The following is a 26,794-nucleotide window of genomic DNA, read 5'->3' as shown; positions in this document are numbered from 1 at the left end:
ATAAACCAGTTCCACCAACATAAACCAGTTCCACCATCATAAACCAGTTCCACCATCATAAACCAGTTCCACCATCATAAACCAGTTCCACCAACATAAACCAGTTCCAGCATCATAAACCAGTTCCACCATCATAAACCAGTTCCAGCATCATAAACCAGTTCCACCAACATAAACCAGTTCCACCATCATAAACCAGTTCCACCATCATAAACCAGTTCCACCAACATAAACCAGTTCCAGCATCATAAACCAGTTCCACCATCATAAACCAGTTCCAGCATCATAAACCAGTTCCACCAACATAAACCAGTTCCACCATCATAAACCAGTTCCACCAACATAAACCAGTTCCACCAACATAAACCAGTTCCAGCATCATAAACCAGTTCCACCATCATAAACCAGTTCCACCATCATAAACCAGTTCCACCATCATAAAGCAGTTCCACCATCATAAACCAGTTCCACCAACATAAACCAGTTCCACCAACATAAACCAGTTCCACCATCATAAACCAGTTCCACCATCATAAACCAGTTCCAGCATCATAAACCAGTTCCACCAACATAAACCAGTTCCACCATCATAAACCAGTTCCACCAACATAAACCAGTTCCACCATCATAAACCAGTTGCACCATCATAAACCAGTTCCACCATCATAAACCAGTTCCACCAACATAAACCAGTTCCAGCATCATAAACCAGTTCCACCATCATAAACCAGTTCCAGCATCATAAACCAGTTCCACCAACATAAACCAGTTCCACCATCATAAACCAGTTCCACCATCATAAACCAGTTCCACCAACATAAACCAGTTCCAGCATCATAAACCAGTTCCACCATCATAAACCAGTTCCAGCATCATAAACCAGTTCCACCAACATAAACCAGTTCCACCATCATAAACCAGTTCCACCAACATAAACCAGTTCCACCAACATAAACCAGTTCCAGCATCATAAACCAGTTCCACCATCATAAACCAGTTCCACCATCATAAACCAGTTCCACCATCATAAACCAGTTCCAGCATCATAAACCAGTTCCAGCATCATAAACCAGTTCCACCATCATAAACCAGTTCCACCATCATAAACCAGTTCCAGCATCATAAACCAGTTCCTCCCTCCAGCCGTCATTAACCCTTTATCAACGTGCAGCTGGGATCCATGTTGAAGTCACACACACGTGTTCAGTGACAGGGACGCTTCAAGCGGGTCGAACCACACGCAGCCCTGTCCATAGCAGAGAGGATCATGGGAAAATAACAGCAGCCCTGAGGGATGTGGGGGGGGGTCAACCATTTCCACTGAGGGCCACATTAGGATCACAGCTGTAATCAAAGGGCCAGATGTAACTAATAAATGTAACTAAATGTAACTAATGTAATGTAACTAAATGTAACTACTCCTTAATGTAACTAATAAATTGTAACACACACACACACACACACACACACACACACACAGACACACACACACACACACACACACACACACACACACACACACACACACACACGGAAACGGAACGCGCCCCTCCTCCTGTTGACAGAGCGCTGCCTCATTCCTGCCGCGGGGGGGCGCTGTGGCCCCAGACGAGCCGCCGCGGGTCGACGCGACCGGAGCCGTGAGTGTGTGTGTGTGTGTGTGTGTCCGGTGAGACCCTCCCGGAGACGGCCTGAGACCGATCGGACCACCGATGAGTGCGGGCGGCGGGAGTATCGCGGCCCCCCCGGTGGAACCCTCAAACCGGAGCTCCGGTCCGTCCGGGAACCAGAGGAGGCGCGCGCCAGGCTCGTGAGCACCGAGAGCAGATCGTCAGACCGAGCAGCTGTCCGACATGTCGGGGCGGGTCGACAGCAAGCAGGGTAAGCACCGGGGGCCGGGGGGGCCGCACCGGGGGCCGCACCGGGGGCCGGGGGGGCCGCACCGGGGGCCGGGGGGGCCGCACCGGGGGCCGGGGGGGCCGCACCGGGGGCCGGGGGGGCCGCACCGGGGGCCGGCGGGCCGCTCACCGGGCCGGGAGGGTCCGCGGAGCGGCTAGGCTAACGGGGGCTAGCGTTCACGCTGGACACGGGGTTCTGTGGGGGGGGCTCCACCGGGCCTCACGGTGTCCGGTAACGGCTGGGATCAGGCCGGTGGGGGGTTTTCTGGGGGGGTTGTTTGTTTGTGTGACCCCCCCGCGGTGACGCTGATCGCGGCTAACTGTAAACATCGGTACATAACGGGAGGGGGGGCTAGCGCTGGCTAGGTCGGTACACCGGCATCTGTCCGTTAACCCCCCCGGTTCTACCGACCATTCCCTGGACGAACCGACAGCCCCCCCCCCCCAAGGAGGCGCTTACACGGTGGGTTAACCGGCGGGGGGGGTGGGGGGGGCACCGGCTAACGGCGGTGCTGTTGTAACGGAGGCTAGCCGCGGCTAACCGCTAGCCTCCAGCTAGCGGGGGGGTTCACGCCCAAGGGTGTGTTTGTGTTGTTTAACGGTGTGCACGTGGCAGTGCGGGGGGGGGGCAGTGTGTGTGTGGTGTGACGAGGTTATGTGTGTGGGGGTTAGGGGTAGGTCTGAGTGGGGGGGTCGGTGTGCCTGTTCCAGAAACCCTATCCCCCCCCCAACCAGCTGTCTCCAGATTCAGCCCCCTGCCCGGTGACGCCCGTTGGGTCGGTGATGGTGTGTTGGTGGTGGTGGGGGGGCGTCGGTAGGGTGTAGGTGGTGGTGGCATTGGGGGGCAGCGACTGGATCAGGGTCAGGGTGCACTTCATTTATTCACCCCTCCACCACTGTGCCCCCCCCCACATATCCACCACTGTGCCCCCCCCCACATATCCACCACTGTGCCCCCCCCCCCCCACATATCCTCCACTGTGACCCCCCCCCACATATCCACCACTGTGCCCCCCCCCCACATATCCACCACTGTGCCCCCCCCCCACATATCCGCCACTGTGACCCCCCCCCACATATCCTCCACTGTGACCCCCCCCCACATATCCACCACTGTGCCCCCCCCCCCACATATCCACCACTGTGCCCCCCCCCACATATCCTCCACTGTGACCCCCCCCCACATATCCTCCACTGTGACCCCCTCCCACATAGCCTCCACTGTGACCCCCCCCCACATATCCTCCACTGTGACCCCCCCCCCCATATCCTCCACTGTGACCCCCCCCCCACATGTCCTCCACTGTGACCCCCCCACACACATCCTCCACAGCTCACAGGTGAGGGTGATGCTGGAGGCGGGACTGATGGTCACCATTGAAACCCCCGGCTGTGCTGACTGGTTGGGGGGGTGCTGACTGGTTGGGGCCCCCCCAACCAGTCAGCACCCCCCCAACCAGTCAGCACCCCCATGTTGTAAAGAACAATGGAGTCTCTCCATGTAAACACCAGAGCTGCAGACATGCAGTCATGTGACACGGGGACACATCTGTGTCACATGACACGGGGACACATCCGTGTCACATGACACGGGGACACATCTGTGTTGGTGTCAGTGGTAGAAATAGTTCTGTGTGTTATAGTTAACATGCAGCCGCCCCCCCGCCCCCCCATACTGGAGTTCAAACTCTCAGGCATTCCAGGGCTGACACTGAAGGTAGTGTTTTAGGCTCAGGTTTAGGTTCAAGTTAAGGTTTAGGTTCAGGTTTAGGATTAGGCTCAGGTTTAGGGTTATGTTCAGGGTTAGGCTCAGGTTTACTGTTAGGTTCAGGGTTAGGCTCAGGTTTAGTGTTAGGTTCAGGGTTAGGCTCAGGTTTAGTGTTAGGTTCAGGGTTAGGCTCAGGTTTAGTGTTAGGTTCAGGGTTAGGCTCAGGTTTAGTGTTAGGTTCAGGGTTAGGCTCAGGTTTACTGTGCTCTGTGGACTCGCAGCCAGGCCAGCATTTGTGTCTGCTTCTCTGTGCTAGCCCCTGCTAGCGGTGGCTGCTTTCTGCTACCATCTGCTAGCCCCTGCTAGCGGTGGCTGCTTTCTGCTACCATCTGCTAGCCCCTGCTAGCGGTGGCTGCTTTCTGCTACCATCTGCTAGCCCCTGCTAGCGGTGGCTGCTTTCTGCTACCATCTGCTAGCCCCTGCTAGCGGTGGCTGCTTTCTGCTACCATCTGCTAGCCCCTACTAGCGGTGGCTGCTTTCTGCTACCATCTGCTAGCCCCTGCTAGCGGTGGCTGCTTTCTGCTACCATCTGCTAGCCCCTGCTAGCAGTGGCTGCTCCAGGCGCTCTGGGGGGGCTCCTGCGGCTGTGGAGCCTCTGTCCAGCAGGTGGCAGCAGGAGGGGCTTCTGGGACGTTCCTCATTCCTGGGGAGCTTTTTGTGTCGCGTGGCTTTACCCAAGGTGCTCATTTGCTGCGCTGGCGTCCCGGGCCCCCGCCCAAAGAGGCGTCGCCCGCTGGCCTCCAGGGTTTCCATGGAAACATTAGCGTTAGCTGGCGTGTCAGAGGGTTGTGATCCAATCAGGAGACTCTGTGTTGCTCCATCTGACGCACACGCCTGTCGCCAAGCTAGCTTCACCGTGTTGCCACACCAGGGTTGTTGCCACACACCGGGGTAACAGTGATTCATGTGTGTCTGAGCCCCAGAGCCCTGCCCCGGGTGGGGTGTAATCCGACTACACCACATGTGCAGTACCAGGCTCTGTTGTGTGTGTTGGGGGGTCACGGCTCGATGACCCCTCCAGCCCCGTTGGTGACCCCTGGGGGGCGTCCAGCTGAAGATCATCAGGGGGGGTCGTCATGGAGATCCGTCCCAGAATGCACCTGTGTGAACTCCCTACGGGGGGGGGGGGTCTGCTCTTCTGTAGCCCTGGATGGTTGATGGATGGATGATGGATGAATGGATGATGGATGGATGATGGGTGGGTGGATGGATGTTGGGTGGATGGATGATGGATGGATGATGGATGGATGATGGGTGGATGGATGATGGATGGATGATGGATGCTGTCAGCTAACTATACGAACCGACATTCAGAGCTGAGCTTATATTTTTGTGGGGGGTGGGGGGCGACCACCTGTTTATTACCTGTGTATCCGGTAGCGTTAGCTGTTAGCACACGGCTAACTGCCCCCCCTGTGGGACGCCGCCGGTCGCTTCTGCACAGCGTCAGTGGATAACAGGAGTAGGGGTTGGGGCGGTATGGTTGGGGGGTTTTGATCCGTGTTAAACAGGACGACTGACAGAGGCGTAATGATGGCGTTCAGAAGCAGATCTATAAAGCAGGCAGGGAGGGGTCAGGGGGTCACACCGCCCCGGGTGTGTTCCTGTCCCACTTTGTCTCTGCAGCGCGTCATTAGGCCCCGCCTCCTGGTTCCAGGCCGCTCTGGACCATAAACACCGTCCAGAAAGGAAGGAGTGGCTCCCAGTGGGGGGGACAGGAAGTGGTGCCAGGGGCTTCGGCGTCAGGGGGGAAGGAACGGGAGTGGTGCCTGTGTGTGTGTGTGTGTGTGTGTGTGTGTGTGTGTGTGTGTGTGTGTGTGTGTGTGTGTGTGTGTGTGTGTGTGTGTGTGTGTGTGTGTGTGTGTGTGAAGTACGACTTCCTGTGTGTGTGGCGCCTCCAGTGGTGTTAGCGGCTCTGTTTCCTGGGGGGTCATGTCCCACAGGACCAAGGGTCTGACCATCAGAACCCCCCCAGCTGGTGGATCAGACGGCTCTGGACTGGGTGTCCATGCTGGTGTGAACCCCCCCCCCGGGGGGGGCGGGCTATTATTCACCCAGAAAGTTTTTTTTCAAACTTGGGCATGCAGGCAGACGTACAGAGGAACCAGTGCCGCCAGTGGGGGGGTGTTGGGGGCAGGGCTCTACTGAGAATAAGTTTTTCTCCAGAAGTGTGTCACATGATGTCGTGATGATGTCATCACCAGCGGTAGTCAGCTGGACCCGTCCTATTGGACAGGTGGTTTACAGAACACACCCCCTTCCTGCCTTCATTGATAACACACCTGAGGGTCACACACACCTGTGTGTCACACACACACACTCACACACACACCTGAGGGTCACACACACCTGTGTGTCACACACACACACTCACACACACACCTGAGGGTCACACACACCTGAGGGTCACACACACACACACACACACACACACTCACACACACACCTGAGGGTCACACACACCTGTGTGTCACACACACACCTGAGGGTCACACACACCTGAGTGTCACACACACACACATACTCACACACACACCTGAGGGTCACACACACACCTGAGGGTCACACACACACCTGATGGTCACACACACCTGAGGGTCACACACACACCTGATGGTCACACACACACTTGAGGGTCACACACACACACCTGATGGTCACACACACCTGAGTGTCACACACACACACACACACACACACACACACACACACACACACACACACACACACACACACACACAATTGAGGGTCACACACACACACCTGAGGGTCACACACACACCTGAGGGTCACACACACACCTGAGGGTCACACACACCTGAGGCGTGTTGTGTGTTCTGCGGTGAACAGTTTGAAAGTCAAAGGTCAGATTAGTATTCAGGTCAATCCAGCCCCAGAGGTTGGTGGGGGGGTGTCATTGATCATCTTGTGTTGGTTGTGGGTCAGTTGCCCACGGCGTCTGTTGCCAAGCGACCAGCATCCTGAGTGCTGCCAGAGCTTTGTGTTTGGTGTCCACTGAGACCGTCTGATGTAGGCCTGTGACAGAAGTCACTGAACCTACACAGAGCCTACACAGAGCTACACAGAGCCTACACAGAGCTACACAGAGCCTACACAGAGCCTACACAGAGCTACACAGAGCCTACACAGAGCTACACAGAGCCTACACAGAGCTACACAGAGCTACACAGAACCTACACAGAGCTACACAGAGCCTACACAGAGCCTACACAGAGCTACACAGAGCCTACACAGAGCTACACAGAGCCTACACAGAGCTACACAGAGCCTACACAGAGCTACACAGAGCTACACAGAGCCTACACAGAGCTACACAGAGCTACACAGAACCTACACAGAGCTACACAGAGCCTACACAGAGCTACACAGAGCTACACAGAGCTACACAGAGCCTACACAGAGCTACACAGAGCTACACAGAGCTACACAGAGCCTACACAGAACCTACAGAACCTACACAGAGCTACACAGAGCCCTCACAGAACCTACACAGAACCTAAGAGTCAGTGATTTGTCAGATTCAGTGTCAGACTGATGACATCACAGCCTGGTGACCAAACAGCAGTGGAGGGGGGCATGACCCTAACAGAACACGGTACCCCCCGCCCCCCGTGATGATATCATCTCCATGGCGAGCCAGCTTTCCACTGACGCCTGAGAGGGGGGTGGGGGTGGAGAACTGAGACGGGATTGGTCAATCAATGGCGCGCCGTCTCGGACGGGGGGGCTGGCTCCGCCCCTTGGCTCTGGGGGGGTGTTGTGCAGGAACATCAGTGGATTGAGGTAAAACCCTGACAGGAGATGAAATCCCTGCTGCTGCACTAGAGCGCCGCCGTGTGGTCACACCACAGACAAACGCACCTGTCTCCCTGGCTGGGGGACCCACCCCCCCTGCTGGGGGGTCGGATGGATGAGGCTCCTCCTCTTCCTCATCCTGATTGGTTGTCTGTCAGGTTGATCTCCTGCAGACAGGAGCTCCTCCTCCTTCCTGTCACGTGATGTCAGACTGGTGGGTGTGTGTCCCTGACCTCTGACCTGTCTGCAGACTCCCAGCGCTCCCACCTGTCCTCCTTCACCATGAAGCTGATGGATAAATTCCACTCCCCCAAGATCAAGAGGACCCCCTCCAAGAAGGGCAAGCAGCTGCAGGCCGAGCCGGTCGCCAAGGGCAACGACAAGCCCACCAGCAAGGTGTGTGTGTGTGTGTGTGTGTGTGTGACCCTGTGTGTGTGTTTGTGTGTGTGTGTGTGTGTGTGTGTGTGTTAATGTGTGTGTGTGTGTGTGTTAATGTGTGTGTGTGTGTGTGTGTGTGTGTGACCCTGTGTGTGTGTTTGTGTGTGTGTGTGTGTGTGTGTGTTAATGTGTGTGTGTGTGTGTGTGTGTGTGTGTGTGTGTGTGTGTGTTAATGTGTGTGTGTTAATGTGTGTGTGTGTGTGTGTTAATGTGTGTGTGTGTGTGTGTGTGTGTGTGACCCTGTGTGTGTGTGTGTGTTAATGTGTGTGTGTGTGTGTGTTAATGTGTGTGTGTGTGTGTGACCCTGTGTGTGTGTGTGTGTGTGTGTGTGTGTGTGTTAATGTGTGTGTGTGTGTGTGTGTGTGTGTGTTAATGTGTGTGTGTGTGTTAATGTGTGTGTGTGTGTGTTAATGTGTGTGTGTGTGTGTGTGTGTGTGTGACCCTGTGTGTGTGTGTGTGTGTGACCCTGTGTGTGTGTTTGTGTGTGTGTGTGTGTGTGTGTTAATGTGTGTGTGTGTGTGTGTGTGTTAATGTGTGTGTGTGTGTGTGTGTGTGTTAATGTGTGTGTGTGTTAATGTGTGTGTGTGTGTGTGTGTGTGTGTGTGTGTGTGTGTGTGTGTGACCCTGTGTGTGACCCTGTGTGTGTGTGTGTTAATGTGTGTGTGTGTGTGTGTGTGTGACCCTGTGACCTGTGCTTCCCCCCCCAGAAGGTCAGCCGGCTGGAGGAGCAGGAGAAGGAGGTGGTCAGCGCTCTCAGGTACTTCAAGACGATCGTGGACAAGATGCTGGTGGAGCAGAAGGTCCTGGAGATGCTGCCGGGTTCAGCCAGTAAGGTCCTGGAGGCCATCCTGCCCCTGGTGCAGGTGGAGGCCCGCGTGCAGCACAGGTGAGCCCAGCGCCGCTGCTGACGTCTCCGGTGGTCCCATCCTCTAGAGCAGTGGTCCGGGGGTCAGGTGGTACCGGTCCGGGGGTCGGGTGGTACCGGTCCGGGGGTCAGGTGGTACCGGTCCGGGGGTCAGGTGTTACACATAGAAAGAAATAATAGTCGACATTGCTCCTGTTTTATTGATTATGGAGTCTGAAAGCCGTGGGGGCGGGGGGGGGGGGCTGCTCTAGAGATGACATCACTCTCTGATCTCATCTCTTCAGACACACTGTTAAGCCACACCCCCAGAAACAAGGCGGGACTAGAAGCTCCGCCTCCACACGTCAGTGTGTTGTTGGGCGTCACCGTCCCATCATGCCTCCCTCCTGATGTAACAGCAGCTGGGGGGGTGGCGCATGTTGGGACTTGTGGCGACGCCCACTTGCTTCTAGACGTGTGACACCACAGTGGGGCGGGGCCATGTTGTCTCTGACTCTGTCAGTGAGATGAAGGTCCAGAGGTCAAAGGTGACCCCCCCCCGTGAGGATGGTGGCTCGTTTCTGCAGCTTACACCCCCCCTGCTAACCGCTTTCAGCCTCCTGCTAGCTGCAGACTGGCGTGTCAGTGGCGTGTTGAGACATGTCCCCCCCCCCGCCCCCCCTCCGTTCCCTCCTGGGACAGACCACACCCTGTTCCCTGAGTGGTTTCCTGTCTGCACTCGTTAGCTCCCCCCCCAAGGTGAATGGGGCTTTAATGGTGATCCGTGTGGTGTTACTGCCCCATCCTGTGTTTTTTCTGCCCCCCCCAGCTCTGCCCTGTCTTCCTGCCACAACCGTGTCTACCAGAGTCTGGCCAACCTGATTCGCTGGGCCGACCAGGTGATGCTGGAGGGCGTCGACCTGGAGGACAAGGACAACGTGGCGTCGGTCACCAGCGTCATCAAGGCCGTCCTGGACGGCGTGAAGGTGGGGCCCGTCGGGGGGGGGGGGGGGGGGGGGGGGAGCGTGTCCGCAGCCCCCCCTGACCCGTTTCCTCCTCACACAGGAGCTGGTGAAGCTGACCATTGAGAAGCAGGAGCAGCCGTCCCCCACCACCCCCAGCAAGCCAGCTCCGCCCCCCACCCCCGCGGCCAACAGGTGAGCTCTCAGGTGCGCTAACGGCGCTAACACACCTAGCGGGCCCCCCCCTGACACTCTGGTCTGCCCAGCAGCGTGTCGTCAGAGACCCCCCTGACAGAACGCCAGCAGGAAGCCTCCGGTAAGACGGCCCCACCCGCTGCGCCCCTGGAGGCGGGGTCAGATGGACCAGACGAGGACGTAGCCCCGCCCAAACCCCCCCTTCCTGAAGCCAAGATGGCGGAGCTCAGGTGAGGATGGCACACTGCCGCAGACGCTTCTTGGTGGACGGGGCTCTGTCGGCGCCCCCCCTGTGGACAAACGCCGCCTTGGGAGCGTCTGAGCTCAGATCCCTGGGGGGGGGTCGTGTTGGTTTCTGTCTCCTCACCCTCTCTGCTGTCTCTCACTGTTTCCTGTTCTCCCGGTGCATTGTGGGAACAGAGCTCAGCTGAGTGCTGACGCCGGCCAGAGGAGACCCCCCCAGAAGGAGAAGTACGTTAGCCCATAGGACCCCCCCGTCCCCCCATCCCACCCCCACACCCCATAAAGAGCATTTCTGATTGCATGGTTGCATCATCCAGGGGGCGTGTCCTGAAGGACTCATCATCCAATCAGAAGGCGTCCCGTGCATGACCGTGTGACTGACCCCCCCCCCCGCATCTCCTGCTCATCCTGGTGTTCCTCAGCAGGGTGTGAGGGCTGCCGGCTAAGCCGCCACCCACTGGGGCGATGACATCATCAGTGCTCATGTATCCACGCGTGTGCGTGTCATACATGTGTGAGGCGTGTTTGCCCGACCGCCCCCCCGTACGGATGCATTGTTCCACTTCCTGTTATTTACTGTTGTTTGTGTGTCCACAGCCCCCCGCCGGCCCTCCCCCCCAAGAAGCGGCAGTCTGCGCCGTCGCCCCCCCGGGTGGCGGTGGTGGCCCCCATGAGCCGCGGCTCCAGCCTGCCCTGCAGCGTCCATCGCCAGGTGAGGGGGCCGGTCCGTGGGGGGGGGTCCCCGCCTGCGTGCGGGTCAGGTGACGGGCGTGTGCGTCTGCAGCAGGACTACGAGCAGGACGTCCTGCAGCGGCGTTTCTCTGGGGGGAGCCAGTCCTGTGGGGGCGAGTCCCCCCGCCTGTCGCCCTGCAGCAGCATGGGGAAGCTGAGCCGCTCCGACGAGCAGCTGTCGGCGCCGGAGGCGGAGCCGGACAGCGGCCAGTGCTCCCGCAACACCAGCTGTGAGACGCTCGGTGAGGCCCCGCCCCCCGCCCCGCCCCCATCGCCACAGAAACCTGACCCCGCCTCTCTTGCTTTGCAGACAACGCGGAGAGCTACGACCCCGACTACGACTTCCTGCACCAGGACCTGTCGGCCGGAGAAGGCCTGCCCCCCCTGTCTGTGGGGGGGTGCCTGAGCCCCCTCCCTGAGTCTCACAGCGAGTCCTCATCCCCCGTCCCCGGGCAGCACCCGTCCCACCCCCGCTTCAGCGCCCCACCCCCCCAGCAGCCGCCGGAGTACTGGACGCCGCAGCCCCACCCCCTCAACCCCCTGCTGTCCCGCGTCAGCGCGCCCCCCGCCCTGCCCCAGAAGAAGAGGCGGAGCACCCAGACCCCACCGTTCCCTGGGGTGCTGTACGAGCGCTACCCCTCCCAGTACGACAACCTGTCGGAGGACGAGCCCCGCCCCACGCCGCCCTTCCCCCTCTTCACGCCCATCTCCCCCATGCCTCAGGCCAACGGCAGCGCCTTCCTGTCCCAGTTCATGGCGGGGGAGGGCGCCGGTGCCTCGGCCAGCCCCCCGCCGCTGCCCGAGAAGAAGAGCAGGCACAGTAAGTGGGGGGGGGTCACACATAGATTACGTCCAGGAAACATTCAGGAAGTGGAGACCAGGAAGTGCTACAATGGCTCCAGGGCAACGGCTGGGCATTTCCTGACACGCCGCGACATCACTTCCTGTCAGCTACTGAATGATGTCATCCACACTGTCAGGCCTTCTTGTCTACAGGAAGCCTCTGACACGTGTGTGATGTCATCAGACAGTTAATGAGGAGTTTAAAATAGATGATGATGTCACAGGATGACTAACTGATGATGTCATCATGATGTCATAAGATGGGTCGGTGGTGTCCGGCCAGGTTAGCTTTATTTGACAGTGATTCTGTGATGTTTAATGGGCGTGGCCTGTCTCCTGTGCCTCAGTCCTGTACATTAGTGTTTAATGGGCGTGGCCTGTCTCCTGTGCCTCAGTCCTGTACATTAGTGTTTAATGGGCGTGGCCTGTCTCCTGTGCCTCAGTCCTGCAGTACATGTGGTGTTTAATGGGCGTGGCCTGTCTCCTGTGCCTCAGTCCTGTACATGTGGTGTTTAATGGGCGTGGCCTGTCTCCTGTGCCTCAGTCCTGCAGTACATGCAGTTTGTGGAGGACTACTCGGAGCCCCAGCCGTCCGTCTTCTACCAGATGCCCCAGAGCGAGAGCGTCTACGAGCAGCGCAACAAGCGCTTCCAGGAGGTCTACGGCTTCAACGACTCCTTCAGCAGCACCGACTCGGTCCACGACCCCCCCGGGCTGCCCCCCGCGCTGCCACCGAAGCAACGGCAACTGGTAAGAGCCCCTGAAGCAGCGGTCACCTGGTCAGACCCCCACCACCCGTTGGTGTAGCTGGAGTCGATCGCTGCACCTGTGTCTCGTTCTGGTCAAAGGAGGCTGCGGGGCGTCGGTTGACGGCGCTGGGGTCATGTGATCGTCTCCCCCCCCCCCCTTCCAGCTGCTCTGGTCCTGTCGCTCCACTGGTTTAGCCCCCTCTCTCTAACACGCCCTCTCCTCCTAACCGGACTCCTCCTCTTCCTCCTTTCTCTCCTCAGGCCTCCCACTCTTCCTCCCCCTCTTCCTCCTCCTCCTCCTCTCTCTCCTGCCACCTCCAGCCGTCTGCGGCAAACATGGAGGAGGCGGGGCCTGGGCGGGGCCTCAGCATGTCCGTTTCTAACTGCTACCTGATCGGCCAGGCATCCGTGACCACACCCACGGTGAGTCCCCTCCCCCTGCCTTAACCCTGCCCCTCCACCTCCATTTTCACACCTGAGTTTGGCTCCGCCCAGGGGGGCCCTGACCGGTGTGTGTCCCGTGTATCAGTCTGGCCCCATGATGCTCTTGGTGCCCCTCCCACAGACGCTCTGGTTGGTTGGTTCCCTGCTGTGTGAACATGTCCTGTGTGCGTCTGCATGACAACGTGGCTCCTCCCCTTTTTACTGGTCTGGTAGTTAAAGCAAGACAGCGGTACAGCCTGTGGCGTGCTAGTGGTCTGTCAGTGTTTGGGGGCGGAGCCATCATGGCGTGCTAGTGGTCTGTCAGTGTTTGGGGGCGGAGCCATCATGGTGTGTCAGTGGTCTGTCAGTGTTTGGGGGCGGAGCCATAATGGTGTGCTAGTGGTCTGTCAGTGTTTGGGGGCGGAGCCATAATGGCATTGATGAGCTTGCTGGACCTAAGATTGCGGGCAGGACGGAAGAGGTGTAGAAGGGAGGAGAGGTAGGGAGGTGTTTTTCCTGGTATGGATTTGTAAATGAGGTGGAGCCAGTGGTGGAGCCGTCAGGTGTGGAGGGATGTCCAGTCTACCTGGTGGTACAGGTCACAGTGGTGAGGTCTGAATGGAGCGCCTGTGGCAAAACGGATGGCGGAGTGGTGGAGAGTGTCCAGTTTACTAAGGGTAGAATGGGAAGCCATCCTATAGATGGTGTCACCATAATCGAGTTTTTGGGGGCGGAGCCATAATGGCGTGCTAGAGGTCTGTCAGTATTTGGGGGCGGAGCCATAATGGTGTCTTAGTGGTCTGTCAGTATTTGGGGGCGGAGCCATAATGGCATGCTATTGGTCTGTCAGTGTTTGGGGGCGGAGCCATAATGGTGTGCTAGTGGTCTGTCAGTGTTTGGGGGCGGAGCCATAATGGCGTGCTAGTGGTCCGTCAATATTTGGGGGCGGAGCCATAATGGCGTGCTAGTGGTCTGTCGGTGTTTGGGGGCAGAGATGGTGTGTCAGTGGTCTGTCAGTGTTTGGGGGCGGAGCCATCATGGTGTGCCAGTGGTCTGTCAGTGTTTGGGGGCGGAGCCAACATGGCGGGATAGTGGTCTGTCAGTCTTTGGGGGTGGAGCCAACATGGCGGGATAATGTTCTGTCAGTGTTTGGGGGTGGAGCCAACATGGTGGGATAGTGGTCTGTCAGTGTTTGGGGGTGGAGCCAACATGGCGGGATAATGTTCTGTCAGTGTTTGGGGGCGGAGCCAACATGGTGGGATAGTGGTCTGTCAGTGTTTGGGGGTGGAGCCAACATGGCGGGATGGTGGTCTGTCAGTGTTTGGGGGTGGAGCCAACATGGCGGGATAGTGGTCTGTCAGTGTTTGGGGGTGGAGCCAACATGGCGGGATAGTGGTCTGTCAGTGTTTGGGGGTGGAGCCAACATGGCGGGATAGTGGTCTGTCAGTGTTTGGGGGTGGAGCCAACATGGCGGGATAGTGGTCTGTCAGTGTTTGGGGGTGGAGCCAACATGGCGGGATAGTGGTCTGTCAGTGTTTGGGGGTGGAGCCAACATGGCGGGATAGTGGTCTGTCAGTGTTTGGGGGTGGAGCCAACATGGCGGGATAGTGGTCTGTCAGTGTTTGGGGGTGGAGCCAACATGGCGGGATAGTGGTCTGTCAGTGTTTGGGGGTGGAGCCAACATGGCGGGATAGTGGTCTGTCAGTGTTTGGGGGGCGTGGCGATCAGAGGAATGTGGCTCCAGATGGACCTGATGTAAGACACCCCTCCTCCTCTCTTTTTCTTCTTTCTCAGCTTTTGCCCCTCTGCCCCCCCCAGCGTGATGGAGCCTCCTTGGCCCCCTCCCCTTAACACCCCCCCCACCATGGAATGCTTGCATTCCTCAGTTCCCTGGTTGTTCTGGGGCAGATGTAAAGGAAAGCTGCTTCACCTGTGAAGGTGAATACAGCAGTGGGCGGGTCGTTTGAATGGGGACCGCCCACTTCCTGTCGCTACCGTTAGCTTAGCATCTGCCTTTTTAGGACTGGAGCTCTGGAAAGAACGAGATAATTTCCAGCTGATCTTACGTATCTGAGCGTGTGTGTGTGTGTGTGTTTGTCTGTGTGTGTTTGTCTGTGTGTGTGTGCGTGTCTGTGTGTCTGTGTGTGTGTGTGTGTGTGTGTGTGTATGTGTGTAGCCAGCTGAGGATATTCCTGGTAGCGAACCTGTTCTAACATGTAGCACATATCAGTCTTATGTCAGCATGCAAGCCTAGAGCTATACACACACACACACACACACACACACACACACACACACACACACACACACATACAAACACACACACACACACACACACACACACACACACAAACACACACACACACACACACTCGTCATTCTTGCCTACCTGTTAGTGATCCTAGTTGTTTTGCCTCAGGTTTTGTGTGTTTGTGTGTGTGTAGGTTATGTGTGTGTGTCTGTGTGTGTGTGTGTGTGTGTGTTTGTGTGTGTGTGTGTGTGTTTGTATGTGTGTGTGTGTGTGTGTGTGTGTGTGTGTGTGTGTGTGTGTGTGTGTGTGTGTGTGTTTGTGTGTGTGTGTGTGTGTATGTGTGTGAGGGTCACCAGAGGTGTTGGAGAACTTTCCTCCTGTTCTTCTTCTCTGACCTGCACTCTTTACTTTTTCCTGCTTCCTGTTTTTCCACCAATCACAGAGCTCGGACCAGGTTGCCTTGACCAATGCCGTCGCTGTGGATGGCGGTGGGGGCGGGGCCGACGGCTCTGTGGCAGTCTGTCTTCCTTCTGCGTCTTCTCTCACTGACTCTCTCCACACCTCAGCGGTGAGCCCCCCCGGCCGGGCAGGATGCTGTCGGCCATGTGACTTCCTGTGTCGGACTAGCGTTAGCGTTAGCACTGTGTGGGTGTCGTGCTCACATGTACTTCCTGGTCTTGACCAATCCCAGCTGCTGGCTGCATGCAGTCAGTAGCTTCTTTAAGAGAAACCGTCTGCAGCGCCACCTTGTGTTAGCCAGCTAGCGGCTATTGCGCTAGCCGCTACTGCGCTAGCCACTTCTACACTAGCCACTACTGCGCTAGCCACTAACGCACTAGCCGCTACTGCGCTAGCCACTTCTACACTAGACACTACTGCGTTAGCCGCTACCAGGCTAGCTGTTGCTGTGCTAGCCACTACCGGGCTAGCGGCTACAGAGCTAGCTTCGCTGCCGTTAGCCACTCGGCCCCCTGCCCCCCCGCCTCACCCCTGGTGTCCCTCCTGTCTCCGTAGAGCGAGAGCGCGAACGACGAGGGCGGCGAGGGGGAGTACGTCAACCTGTACTCGTCCAGCCAGGCCAATGGGGAGCTGCCCCTCAGAGTAAGTACCGCCCACCGCACCGGCCACGCCTCCCGGCGCCCCAGGGGGCGGATCGGTTTGAAACGCCGCAACGCCCGCCGCTCTTAATGTGAAACTCCTGCTGGTTGACTTCCTGAGGTGAAGCTGCTGGAACGGAGCGGCGTGCAGGAGACGTTCATGCTGGGGGGGTGTGCTCCGACCGGCCCCGTCTAACGCCCGGCGTCACAACGGCCCCGTCTAACGCCCGCCGTCACACCGGCCCCCTCTAACGCCCAGCGTCACACCGGCCCCCTCTAACGCCCGCCGTCACACCGGCCCCCCCTAACGCCCGCCGTCACACCGGCCCCCTCCAACGCCCGCCGTCACACCGGCCCCCTCCAACGCCCGCCGTCACACCGGCCCCCTCCAACGCCCAGCGTCACACCGGCCCCCTCTAACGCCCGCCGTCACACCGGCCCCCTCTAACGCCCGCCGTCACACCGGCCCCCTCCAACGCCCGCCGTCACACCGGCCCCCTCCAACGCCCGCCGTCACACCAGCCCCCTCCAACGCCCGCCGTCACACCGGCCCCCTCTATCGCCCGCCGTCACACCGGACCCCTCCAACGCCCGCCGTCACACCGGCCCCCTCCAACGCCCGCCGTCACACCGGCCCCCTCTAACGCCCGCCGTCACACCGGACCCCTCCAACGCCCGCCGTCACACCGGCCCCCTCCAACGCCCGCCGTCACACCGGCCCCCTCCAACGCCCGCCGTCACACCGGCCCCCTCTAACGCCCGCCGTCACACCGGACCCCTCCAACGCCCGCCGTCACACCGGCCCCCTCCAACGCCCGCCGTCACACCGGCCCCCTCCAACGCCCGCCGTCACACCGGCCCCCTCCAACGTCCGCCGTCACACCGGCCCCCTCCAACGCCCGCCGTCACACCGGCCCCCTCTAACGCCCGCCGTCACACCGGCCCCCTCTAACGCCCGCCGTCACACCGGCCCCCTCCAACGCCCGCCGTCACACCGGCCCCCTCCAACGCCCGCCGTCACACCGGCCCCCTCCAACGCCCGCCGTCACACCGGCCCCCTCTAACGCCCGCCGTCACACCGGCCCCCTCTAACGCCCGCCGTCACACCGGCCCCCTCTAACGCCCGCCGTCACACCGGCCCCCTCCAACGCCCGCCGTCACACCGGCCCCCTCCAACGCCCGACGTCACACCGGCCCCCTCTAACGCCCGACGTCACACCGGCCCCCTCCAACGCCCGCCGTCACACCGGCCCCCTCTAACGCCCGACGTCACACCGGCCCCCTCCAACGCCCGCCGTCACACCGGACCCCTCTAACGCCCGACGTCACACCGGCCCCCTCCAACGCCCGCCGTCACACCGGCCCCCTCCAACGCCCAGCGTCACACCGGCCCCCTCCAACGCCCGCCGTCACACCGGCCCCCTCTAACGCCCGCCGTCACACCGGCCCCCTCCAACGCCCGCCGTCACACCGGCCCCCTCCAACGCCCGCCGTCACACCAGCCCCCTCCAACGCCCGCCGTCACACCGGCCCCCTCTAACGCCCGCCGTCACACCGGACCCCTCCAACGCCCGCCGTCACACCGGCCCCCTCCAACGCCCGCCGTCACACCGGCCCCCTCCAACGCCCGCCGTCACACCGGCCCCCTCCAACGTCCGCCGTCACACCGGCCCCCTCCAACGCCCGCCGTCACACCGGCCCCCTCTAACGCCCGCCGTCACACCGGCCCCCTCTAACGCCCGCCGTCACACCGGCCCCCTCCAACGCCCGCCGTCACACCGGCCCCCTCCAACGCCCGCCGTCACACCGGCCCCCTCCAACGCCCGCCGTCACACCGGCCCCCTCTAACGCCCGCCGTCACACCGGCCCCCTCCAACGCCCGCCGTCACACCGGCCCCCTCTAACGCCCGCCGTCACACCGGCCCCCTCCAACGCCCGCCGTCACACCGGCCCCCTCCAACGCCCGACGTCACACCGGCCCCCTCTAACGCCCGCCGTCACACCGGCCCCCCCTAACGCCCGACGTCACACCGGCCCCCTCTAACGCCCGCCGTCACACCGGACCCCTCCAACGCCCGCCGTCACACCGGCCCCCTCCAACGCCCGCCGTCACACCGGCCCCCTCCAACGCCCGCCGTCACACCGGCCCCCTCCAACGTCCGCCGTCACACCGGCCCCCTCCAACGCCCGCCGTCACACCGGCCCCCTCTAACGCCCGCCGTCACACCGGCCCCCTCTAACGCCCGCCGTCACACCGGCCCCCTCCAACGCCCGCCGTCACACCGGCCCCCTCCAACGCCCGCCGTCACACCGGCCCCCTCCAACGCCCGCCGTCACACCGGCCCCCTCTAACGCCCGCCGTCACACCGGCCCCCTCTAACGCCCGCCGTCACACCGGCCCCCTCTAACGCCCGCCGTCACACCGGCCCCCTCCAACGCCCGCCGTCACACCGGCCCCCTCCAACGCCCGACGTCACACCGGCCCCCTCTAACGCCCGCCGTCACACCGGCCCCCCCTAACGCCCGACGTCACACCGGCCCCCTCTAACGCCCGCCGTCACACCGGCCCCCCCTAACGCCCGACGTCACACCGGCCCCCTCTAACGCCCGCCGTCACACCGGCCCCCTCCAACGCCCGCCGTCACACCGGCCCCCTCTAACGCCCGCCGTCACACCGGCCCCCCCTAACACCTGGCCTCAGGCGGCGCTTTGGTTCACTGGCTTTCAATCTTCTGATAACATCTCCCCTAACAGCTTCTGTGCATGTGCAGCTGTGTGTGTGTGTGTGTGTGTGTGTGTGTGTGTGTGTGTGTGTGTGTGTGTGTGTGTGTGTGTGTGTGTGTTCTGTTCCACTGCTGATGGACTCTGACGGGGGGGTTCTCTGGTGTCTCACAGAGGAGCCTAATTATAATAAGCCGTTAGGGTAACATCTCATAATGATGCATCCATCCTCCGTGTTCCCAGCATGCATTGTGAGCCAGCGCGTGTCGCACGTGGAGCCACTCCATCAGTGATGCTGATTATTACTTTTTCATTGATCAGGAACCAATCACAGATGATGTGCTTCAAGACCCCGCCCCACAGATGCCATCCACCAATAGCAAAGAGGCTTTGGACAAGGAAAGGTACGGGTGTGTGTGTGTGTGTGTGTGTGTGTGTGTGTGTGTGTGTGTGTGTGTGTTCTGGTGCTTAACGCTGTGTGTGTGTGTGTGTGTGTGTGTGTGTGTGTGTGTTAGGGGGTCAGCGGGGGGCGATGAGGACGACGTGGACGAGCTCTCCCTCATCGACCACAAGGAGATCATGAGCCGCATCACGCTGAAACAGGAAGTAAGACAGCATGAGGCACAGGTGACCTTAGTATTGGGGGGTCAAAGATCGCAGGGAGTCACTGGTGACATCACAGCCCGAGATCCACCAGCAGCTCTTGCTGCCCTCTGGTGTTGGGTTTGTCAAACTGCAGCGTAACAAGAGAGCCTGCCCTGTGCCCCCCCAGCATCATTTCATGTGGCCCGCTGCAGTGTTTTTCAACCTTTTTTGAGCCACGGCTGATTTCTTTCATTGAAAAAATCCCGCAGAACACCACCAGCTGAAAATTTGAAAGAAAAGCTTGTATGTCTTGAATAGGAATCAAATCAGAACTGCTTTGCAGGCGTGAAGTATTAAGTTCTCTGCCACAGTGATGCAGCCACAAGTTCAGCAACGTCGTAGCTACTAGCTAGCTTTAAGGGCTCTCTTCTTTACCTTTGCGGTTTTTCTCATGAAAGTTGCCTGTTTCTCCGTGTGTCCACGCAGGCCAACAAATTACTCCACATCTTTGTTTTGAAATGAAGGTGTTTGGTTTGGAGATGCTTTTAGTCTCACTTGGGACCACGGCACTGTTGGAGAGCTTTTCACCACAGACCAAACACAACGGAGTCGGTGCCGTTACGTCTCCGGTAAACGTAAATCCACATGAAAGATAGCTTTCGTTGTATTTCCTCCCCGCCAGAAACTTTGCTGGATGCCTTTGCTTTTTTTTTTACCTCCACTCATTCTAGAGCCTCCATCTTGGTCCGGGTTTTGTCCAGGGTCCAGTTCAGAGTCAGAATTTTTCTTTTCAAAAACTCATCCATAACTTTCACCGTCGTCCTGCTGTCCACTTGTCGCTGCATCCATGCGTCACTGATTCGCTTGTCTCCAAGCAGAAGGTAGTTACTGTATTGGCCCGAATATAAGACTGTGTTTTTGCATTGAAATAAGACTGAAAAAGTGGGGGTCGTCTTATATTCGGGCCAATGTGGTAGCTACCCACTGCTGCTGCCGCTTACTGGTATGGAAGAGTACTACATGACTACCCTGCCAGGCGCTGGACCGCACAGGCACTCAAATTGGATCATTTCCCGCGGCACACCTGACAATATCGCGCGGCACACCAGTGTGCTGCAGAACAGTGGTTGAAAAACACTGCCTTAGAGCATAGAAGGTCAGTGTCCAAAAGTAAACAGATCAAAAGTGTGCTCTGACCAAAACTACATTTCCCACAATGCAGTAGTTCAGCCCATTTTAACTTTGACTAAACGTTGTGAACAAAGTTACTGTCCTGACTTGTGTCTGATGTTATTTTTCTTTATTGATTGATAGTTTGATCCTTGATTGATGGAGTTCTGTGGGTTTAATAACCTGACAAATGAAAAGGATTTATGTTAGAACAGAGAAACAAACAAACATGTTTTTTCTGTCTAACTGTAATGTTTGGAACTAGAATCAGTCAGAAATTCAGTTATTTAACATTAAGGAGTAGTTACATTTAGTTACATTACACTGAGTTACATTTAGTTACATTTATTAGTTACATTAAGGAGTAGTTACATTTAGTTACATTACACTGAGTTACATTTAGTTACATTTATTAGTTACATTAAGGAGTAGTTACATTTAGTTACATTACACTGAGTTACATTTAGTTACATTTATTAGTTACATTAAGGAGTAGTTACATTTAGTTACATTACACTGAGTTACATTTAGTTACATTTATTAGTTACATTAAGGAGTAGTTACATTTAGTTACATTACACTGAGTTACATTTAGTTACATTTATTAGTTACATCTGGCCCTTTGAGGACAGCCGTGATGCTGATGTGGCCCCCAGTGGGAATGGGTTTGACCCCCCCGATGTAACTCATCTTCATCGTCTCCACAGAATGATGATGGACCTGACGTTCGCGCCGGATCAGGAGACATTCTGCTGGTTCACGCCACCGAGACGGACCGCAAAGGTGTGTGTGTGTGTGTGTGTGTGTGTGTGTGTGTGTGTGTGTGTGTGTTGGTTTGAATGTGTTTTTGGTTCTGATCTTGTTTTTTGAACAGATCTAGTTTTGTACTGTGAAGCCTTCCTGACGACGTATCGGACCTTCATCACCCCAGAAGACCTGATCAAGAAGCTGCACCACAGATATCCTCTGCAGTCACCCTCACCTCAGTCACCCTCACCTCAGTCACCCTTACCTCAGTCACCTTCACCTCAGTCACCCTTACCTCAGTCACCTTCACCTCAGTCACCCTCACCTCAGTCACCCTCACCTCAGTCACCCTTACCTCAGTCACCTTCACCTCAGTCACCCTTACCTCAGTCACCTTCACCTCAGTCACCCTCACCTCAGTCACCTTCACCTCAGTCACCCTCACCTCAGTCACCCTTACCTCAGTCACCTTCACCTCAGTCACCCTTACCTCAGTCACCTTCACCTCAGTCACCCTTACCTCAGTCACCTTCACCTCAGTCACCCTTACCTCAGTCACCTTCACCTCAGTCACCCTTACCTCAGTCACCTTCACCTCAGTCACCCTCACCTCAGTCACCCTCCCCTCAGTCACCCTCCCCTCAGTCACCCTTACCTCAGTCACCCTCACCTCAGTCACCTTCACCTCAGTCACCTTCACCTCAGTCACCCTCACCTCAGTCACCCTTACCTCAGTCACCTTCACCTCAGTCACCTTCACCTCAGTCACCCTCACCTCAGTCACCCTTACCTCAGTCACCTTCACCTCAGTCACCCTCACCTCAGTCACCTTCACCTCAGTCACCTTCACCTCAGTCACCCTCACCTCAGTCACCTTCACCTCAGTCACCTTCACCTCAGTCACCCTCACCTCAGTCACCTTCACCTCAGTCACCTTCACCTCAGTCACCTTCACCTCAGTCACCCTCACCTCAGTCACCCTCACCTCAGTCACCTTCACCTCAGTCACCTTCACCTCAGTCACCCTCACCTCAGTCACCCTCACCTCAGTCACCCTCACCTCAGTCACCTTCACCTCAGTCACCCTCACCTCAGTCACCCTCACCTCAGTCACCTTCACCTCAGTCACCTTCACCTCAGTCACCCTCACCTCAGTCACCCTCACCTCAGTCACCCTCACCTCAGTCACCCTCACCTCAGTCACCTTCACCTCAGTCACCCTCACCTCAGTCACCCTCACCTCAGTCACCTTCACCTCAGTCACCCTCACCTCAGTCACCTTCACCTCAGTCACCCTCACCTCAGTCACCTTCACCTCAGTCACCTTCACCTCAGTCACCCTCACCTCAGTCACCCTCACCTCAGTCACCCTCACCTCAGTCACCTTCACCTCAGTCACCCTCACCTCAGTCACCCTCACCTCAGTCACCCTCACCTCAGTCACCCTTACCTCAGTCACCTTCACCTCAGTCACCTTCACCTCAGTCACCTTCACCTCAGTCACCCTCACCTCAGTCACCTTCACCTCAGTCACCTTCACCTCAGTCACCTTCACCTCAGTCACCCTCACCTCAGTCACCCTCACCTCAGTCACCTTCACCTCAGTCACCTTCACCTCAGTCACCCTCACCTCAGTCACCCTCACCTCAGTCACCCTCACCTCAGTCACCTTCACCTCAGTCACCCTCACCTCAGTCACCCTTACCTCAGTCACCTTCACCTCAGTCACCCTCACCTCAGTCACCCTCACCTCAGTCACCCTCACCTCAGTCACCCTCACCTCAGTCACCTTCACCTCAGTCACCCTCACCTCAGTCACCCTCACCTCAGTCACCTTCACCTCAGTCACCCTCACCTCAGTCACCTTCACCTCAGTCACCCTCACCTCAGTCACCTTCACCTCAGTCACCTTCACCTCAGTCACCCTCACCTCAGTCACCCTCACCTCAGTCACCCTCACCTCAGTCACCTTCACCTCAGTCACCCTCACCTCAGTCACCCTCACCTCAGTCACCCTCACCTCAGTCACCCTTACCTCAGTCACCTTCACCTCAGTCACCCTTACCTCAGTCACCTTCACCTCAGTCACCCTCACCTCAGTCACCCTCCCCTCAGTCACCCTTACCTCAGTCACCCTCACCTCAGTCACCTTCACCTAAGTCACCTTCACCTCAGTCACCTTCACCTAAGTCACCTTCACCTCAGTCACCTTCACCTCAGTCACCTTCACCTCAGTCACCCTCACCTCAGTCACCCTTACCTCAGTCACCTTCACCTCAGTCACCCTTACCTCAGTCACCCTCACCTCAGTCACCTTCACCTCAGTCACCTTCACCTCAGTCACCCTCACCTCAGTCACCTTCACCTCAGTCACCTTCACCTCAGTCACCCTCACCTCAGTCACCTTCACCTCAGTCACCCTCACCTCAGTCACCTTCACCTCAGTCACCTTCACCTCAGTCACCCTCACCTCAGTCACCCTCACCTCAGTCACCCTCACCTCAGTCACCTTCACCTCAGTCACCCTCACCTCAGTCACCCTCACCTCAGTCACCCTCACCTCAGTCACCTTCACCTCAGTCACCCTCACCTCAGTCACCTTCACCTCAGTCACCCTCACCTCAGTCACCTTCACCTCAGTCACCTTCACCTCAGTCACCCTCACCTCAGTCACCCTCACCTCAGTCACCCTCACCTCAGTCACCTTCACCTCAGTCACCCTCACCTCAGTCACCCTCACCTCAGTCACCCTCACCTCAGTCACCCTCACCTCAGTCACCTTCACCTCAGTCACCCTCACCTCAGTCACCTTCACCTCCGTCACCCTCACCTCAGTCACCCTCACCTCAGTCACCCTCACCTCAGTCACCCTCACCTCAGTCACCTTCACCTCAGTCACCCTCACCTCAGTCACCCTCACCTCAGTCACCTTCACCTCAGTCACCCTCACCTCAGTCACCCTCACCTCAGTCACCCTCACCTCAGTCACCCTCACCTCAGTCACCTTCACCTCAGTCACCCTCACCTCAGTCACCTTCACCTCAGTCACCTTCACCTCAGTCACCCTCACCTCAGTCACCCTTACCTCAGTCACCTTCACCTCAGTCACCTTCACCTCAGTCACCTTCACCTCAGTCACCCTCACCTCAGTCACCCTCACCTCAGTCACCCTCACCTCAGTCACCCTCACCTCAGTCACCTTCACCTCAGTCACCCTCACCTCAGTCACCCTCACCTCAGTCACCTTCACCTCAGTCACCCTCACCTCAGTCACCTTCACCTCAGTCACCTTCACCTCAGTCACCCTCACCTCAGTCACCCTCACCTCAGTCACCCTCACCTCAGTCACCTTCACCTCAGTCACCTTCACCTCAGTCACCCTTACCTCAGTCACCTTCACCTCAGTCACCTTCACCTCAGTCACCCTCACCTCAGTCACCTTCACCTCAGTCACCTTCACCTCAGTCACCTTCACCTCACCTCATGTTAACTCTTTAGCACATGCTAACTCTGTAGCACATGCTAACTCTGTAGCACATGCTAACTCTGTAGCACATGCTAACTCTGTAGCACATGCTAACTCTGTAGCACATGCGTTGCTAATCCTTGACGGCGGCGCACGTACACCAGCTTCTGCCACAGTCCGGACACCTTCAAGAAGCGGGTCAGCAAGAACACGTTCTTCGTGCTGGTGCGGGTGGTGGACGAGCTGTGGTGAGCGGGCCGGTCCGGCGCCATTCTGGGGGTGTCCCCCGTCCCGTCCTCACCTCCCCCTCTGTCCTGCAGCCTGGTGGAGCTGACGGAGGACATCCTGAAGCAGCTGATGGACCTGGTGTTCACACTGGTGTGTAACGGCGAGCTGAGCCTCGCCCGCGTTCTCCGCAAGAACATCCTGGACAAGGTGGAGCAGAAGAAGCTGCTGCGCTACACCAACTCCCTGAAGCCGCTGGCCGCCAGGGGCGTGTCCGCACGGTACGGGGCGGGGCCCGCACCTCCAGTCACCTGTGTTTTGTGCCGTTTCCATGGAAACCTGCACATCTTCAGAAGGTCAGACGCTCTAGAACCTGTTTGTGTCCTCAGGCCCGGGACGCTCCACGACTTCCGCAGCCACGAGATCGCCGATCAGCTGACGCTGCTGGACGCCGAGCTCTTCTATAAGATCGAGGTACGGCGGCTACTTCCTGTTTGTCCTGTTACGGCAAGCCCCGCCCTCACCGCTCCGCCCGTCCCGTTGTCCTCCAGATCCCAGAGGTACTGCTGTGGGCCAAGGAGCAGAACGAGGAGAAGAGCCCCAACCTGACCCAGTTCACTGAGCACTTTAACAACATGAGCTACTGGTAAGGGTACACCCCCACCGGCGCGCCGTCTGGCTGCCGCTGGACTCCACGCCGTCTCTTCTTGTCCTGCAGGGTCCGTTCTCTGATCATCCAGCAGGAGAAGGCCCAGGACCGCGAGAAGCTGCTGCTCAAGTTCATCAAGATCATGAAGGTCAGCCTCCTGCTCCTCCTCCTCCTGCTCCTCCTCCTCCTCCTGCCCCCCCCCCATCACGTCTCCATTCTCCTTGCAGCACTTAAGGAAGCTGAACAACTTCAACTCATACCTGGCGATCCTGTCCGCGCTGGACTCCGCCCCCATCAGGAGGCTGGAGTGGCAGAAACAGACGTCAGAGGTGAGAGGTCACGGGGGTGTGGTCGTCTGAGTCAGCATGATGCTCACCCTCTTCTGCCCCCTAGGGCCTGGAGGAGTACTGCACGCTGATCGACAGCTCCTCGTCCTTCCGGGCGTACCGGGCGGCGCTGGCGGAGGTGGAGCCCCCCTGCATCCCGTACCTGTAAGCCCATCAGCGCGGCTGCATGCTTTGTGAGCCCGGGGGCCACGCCCTCACGCCCTCCTGCTTCTTCCAGGGGTCTCATTCTGCAGGACCTGACCTTCGTCCACCTGGGGAACCCCGACCTCATCGACGGGAAGGTGAACTTCTCCAAACGCTGGCAGCAGTTCAACATCCTGGACAGCATGCGGCGCTTCCAGCAGGTGTAAGTGGTCCGGGGGGGCTAACGCGATGCTAACACGGGGCATCTGCCTGAACGCGGGTCCTGTCCCCCCTCCAGGCACTACGAGCTGAAGCGGAACGATGACATCGTGTCGTTCTTCAACGACTTCAGCGACCACCTGGCGGAGGAGGCGCTGTGGGAGCTGTCGCTGAAGATCAAGCCCCGCAACATCACCCGGCGCAAGACAGACCGCGAGGAGAAGACCTAGGGCCGCGGCCCCCCAGGACTGACCTCCAACTGTGCTCCATGACACTGACTCCA

General features: G+C 58.2%; 1 protein-coding gene across 11 annotated transcripts; it reads left to right on the top strand.

The window, feature by feature from the left end:
• Positions 1-1,598: 1,598 nt before the first annotated feature.
• rapgef1b (Rap guanine nucleotide exchange factor (GEF) 1b) lies at positions 1,599-26,794 on the top strand. 11 transcript variants are annotated; one of them, XM_068334935.1, is made up of 26 exons: positions 1,599-1,881; positions 7,733-7,878; positions 8,628-8,806; positions 9,594-9,750; positions 9,830-9,921; positions 9,996-10,151; positions 10,762-10,876; positions 10,952-11,138; positions 11,207-11,716; positions 12,284-12,489; positions 12,750-12,911; positions 15,605-15,730; positions 16,177-16,263; positions 19,302-19,384; positions 19,496-19,586; positions 21,443-21,518; positions 21,610-21,694; positions 25,104-25,196; positions 25,269-25,454; positions 25,563-25,647; positions 25,725-25,819; positions 25,892-25,970; positions 26,050-26,151; positions 26,216-26,313; positions 26,387-26,515; positions 26,591-26,748. In XM_068334935.1, exons 1-26 carry the CDS (start codon positions 1,854-1,856, stop codon positions 26,739-26,741), a joined length of 3,504 nt encoding a protein of 1,167 aa, XP_068191036.1. In that variant the 5' UTR covers positions 1,599-1,853; the 3' UTR covers positions 26,742-26,748. The 11 variants fall into 11 exon arrangements, with proteins under 11 accessions (XP_068191036.1, XP_068191035.1, XP_068191040.1 ...); XM_068334934.1 differs by having other exon boundaries at positions 10,949-11,138; XM_068334939.1 differs by lacking the exon at positions 12,750-12,911 and having other exon boundaries at positions 10,949-11,138; positions 26,591-26,773.

This window comes from Antennarius striatus, chromosome 15 (genome assembly GCF_040054535.1).
Source record: "Antennarius striatus isolate MH-2024 chromosome 15, ASM4005453v1, whole genome shotgun sequence".
In the NCBI taxonomy this organism is placed as follows: domain Eukaryota; kingdom Metazoa; phylum Chordata; class Actinopteri; order Lophiiformes; family Antennariidae; genus Antennarius; species Antennarius striatus.
This window is presented reverse-complemented; position numbering and strand designations above follow the sequence as displayed.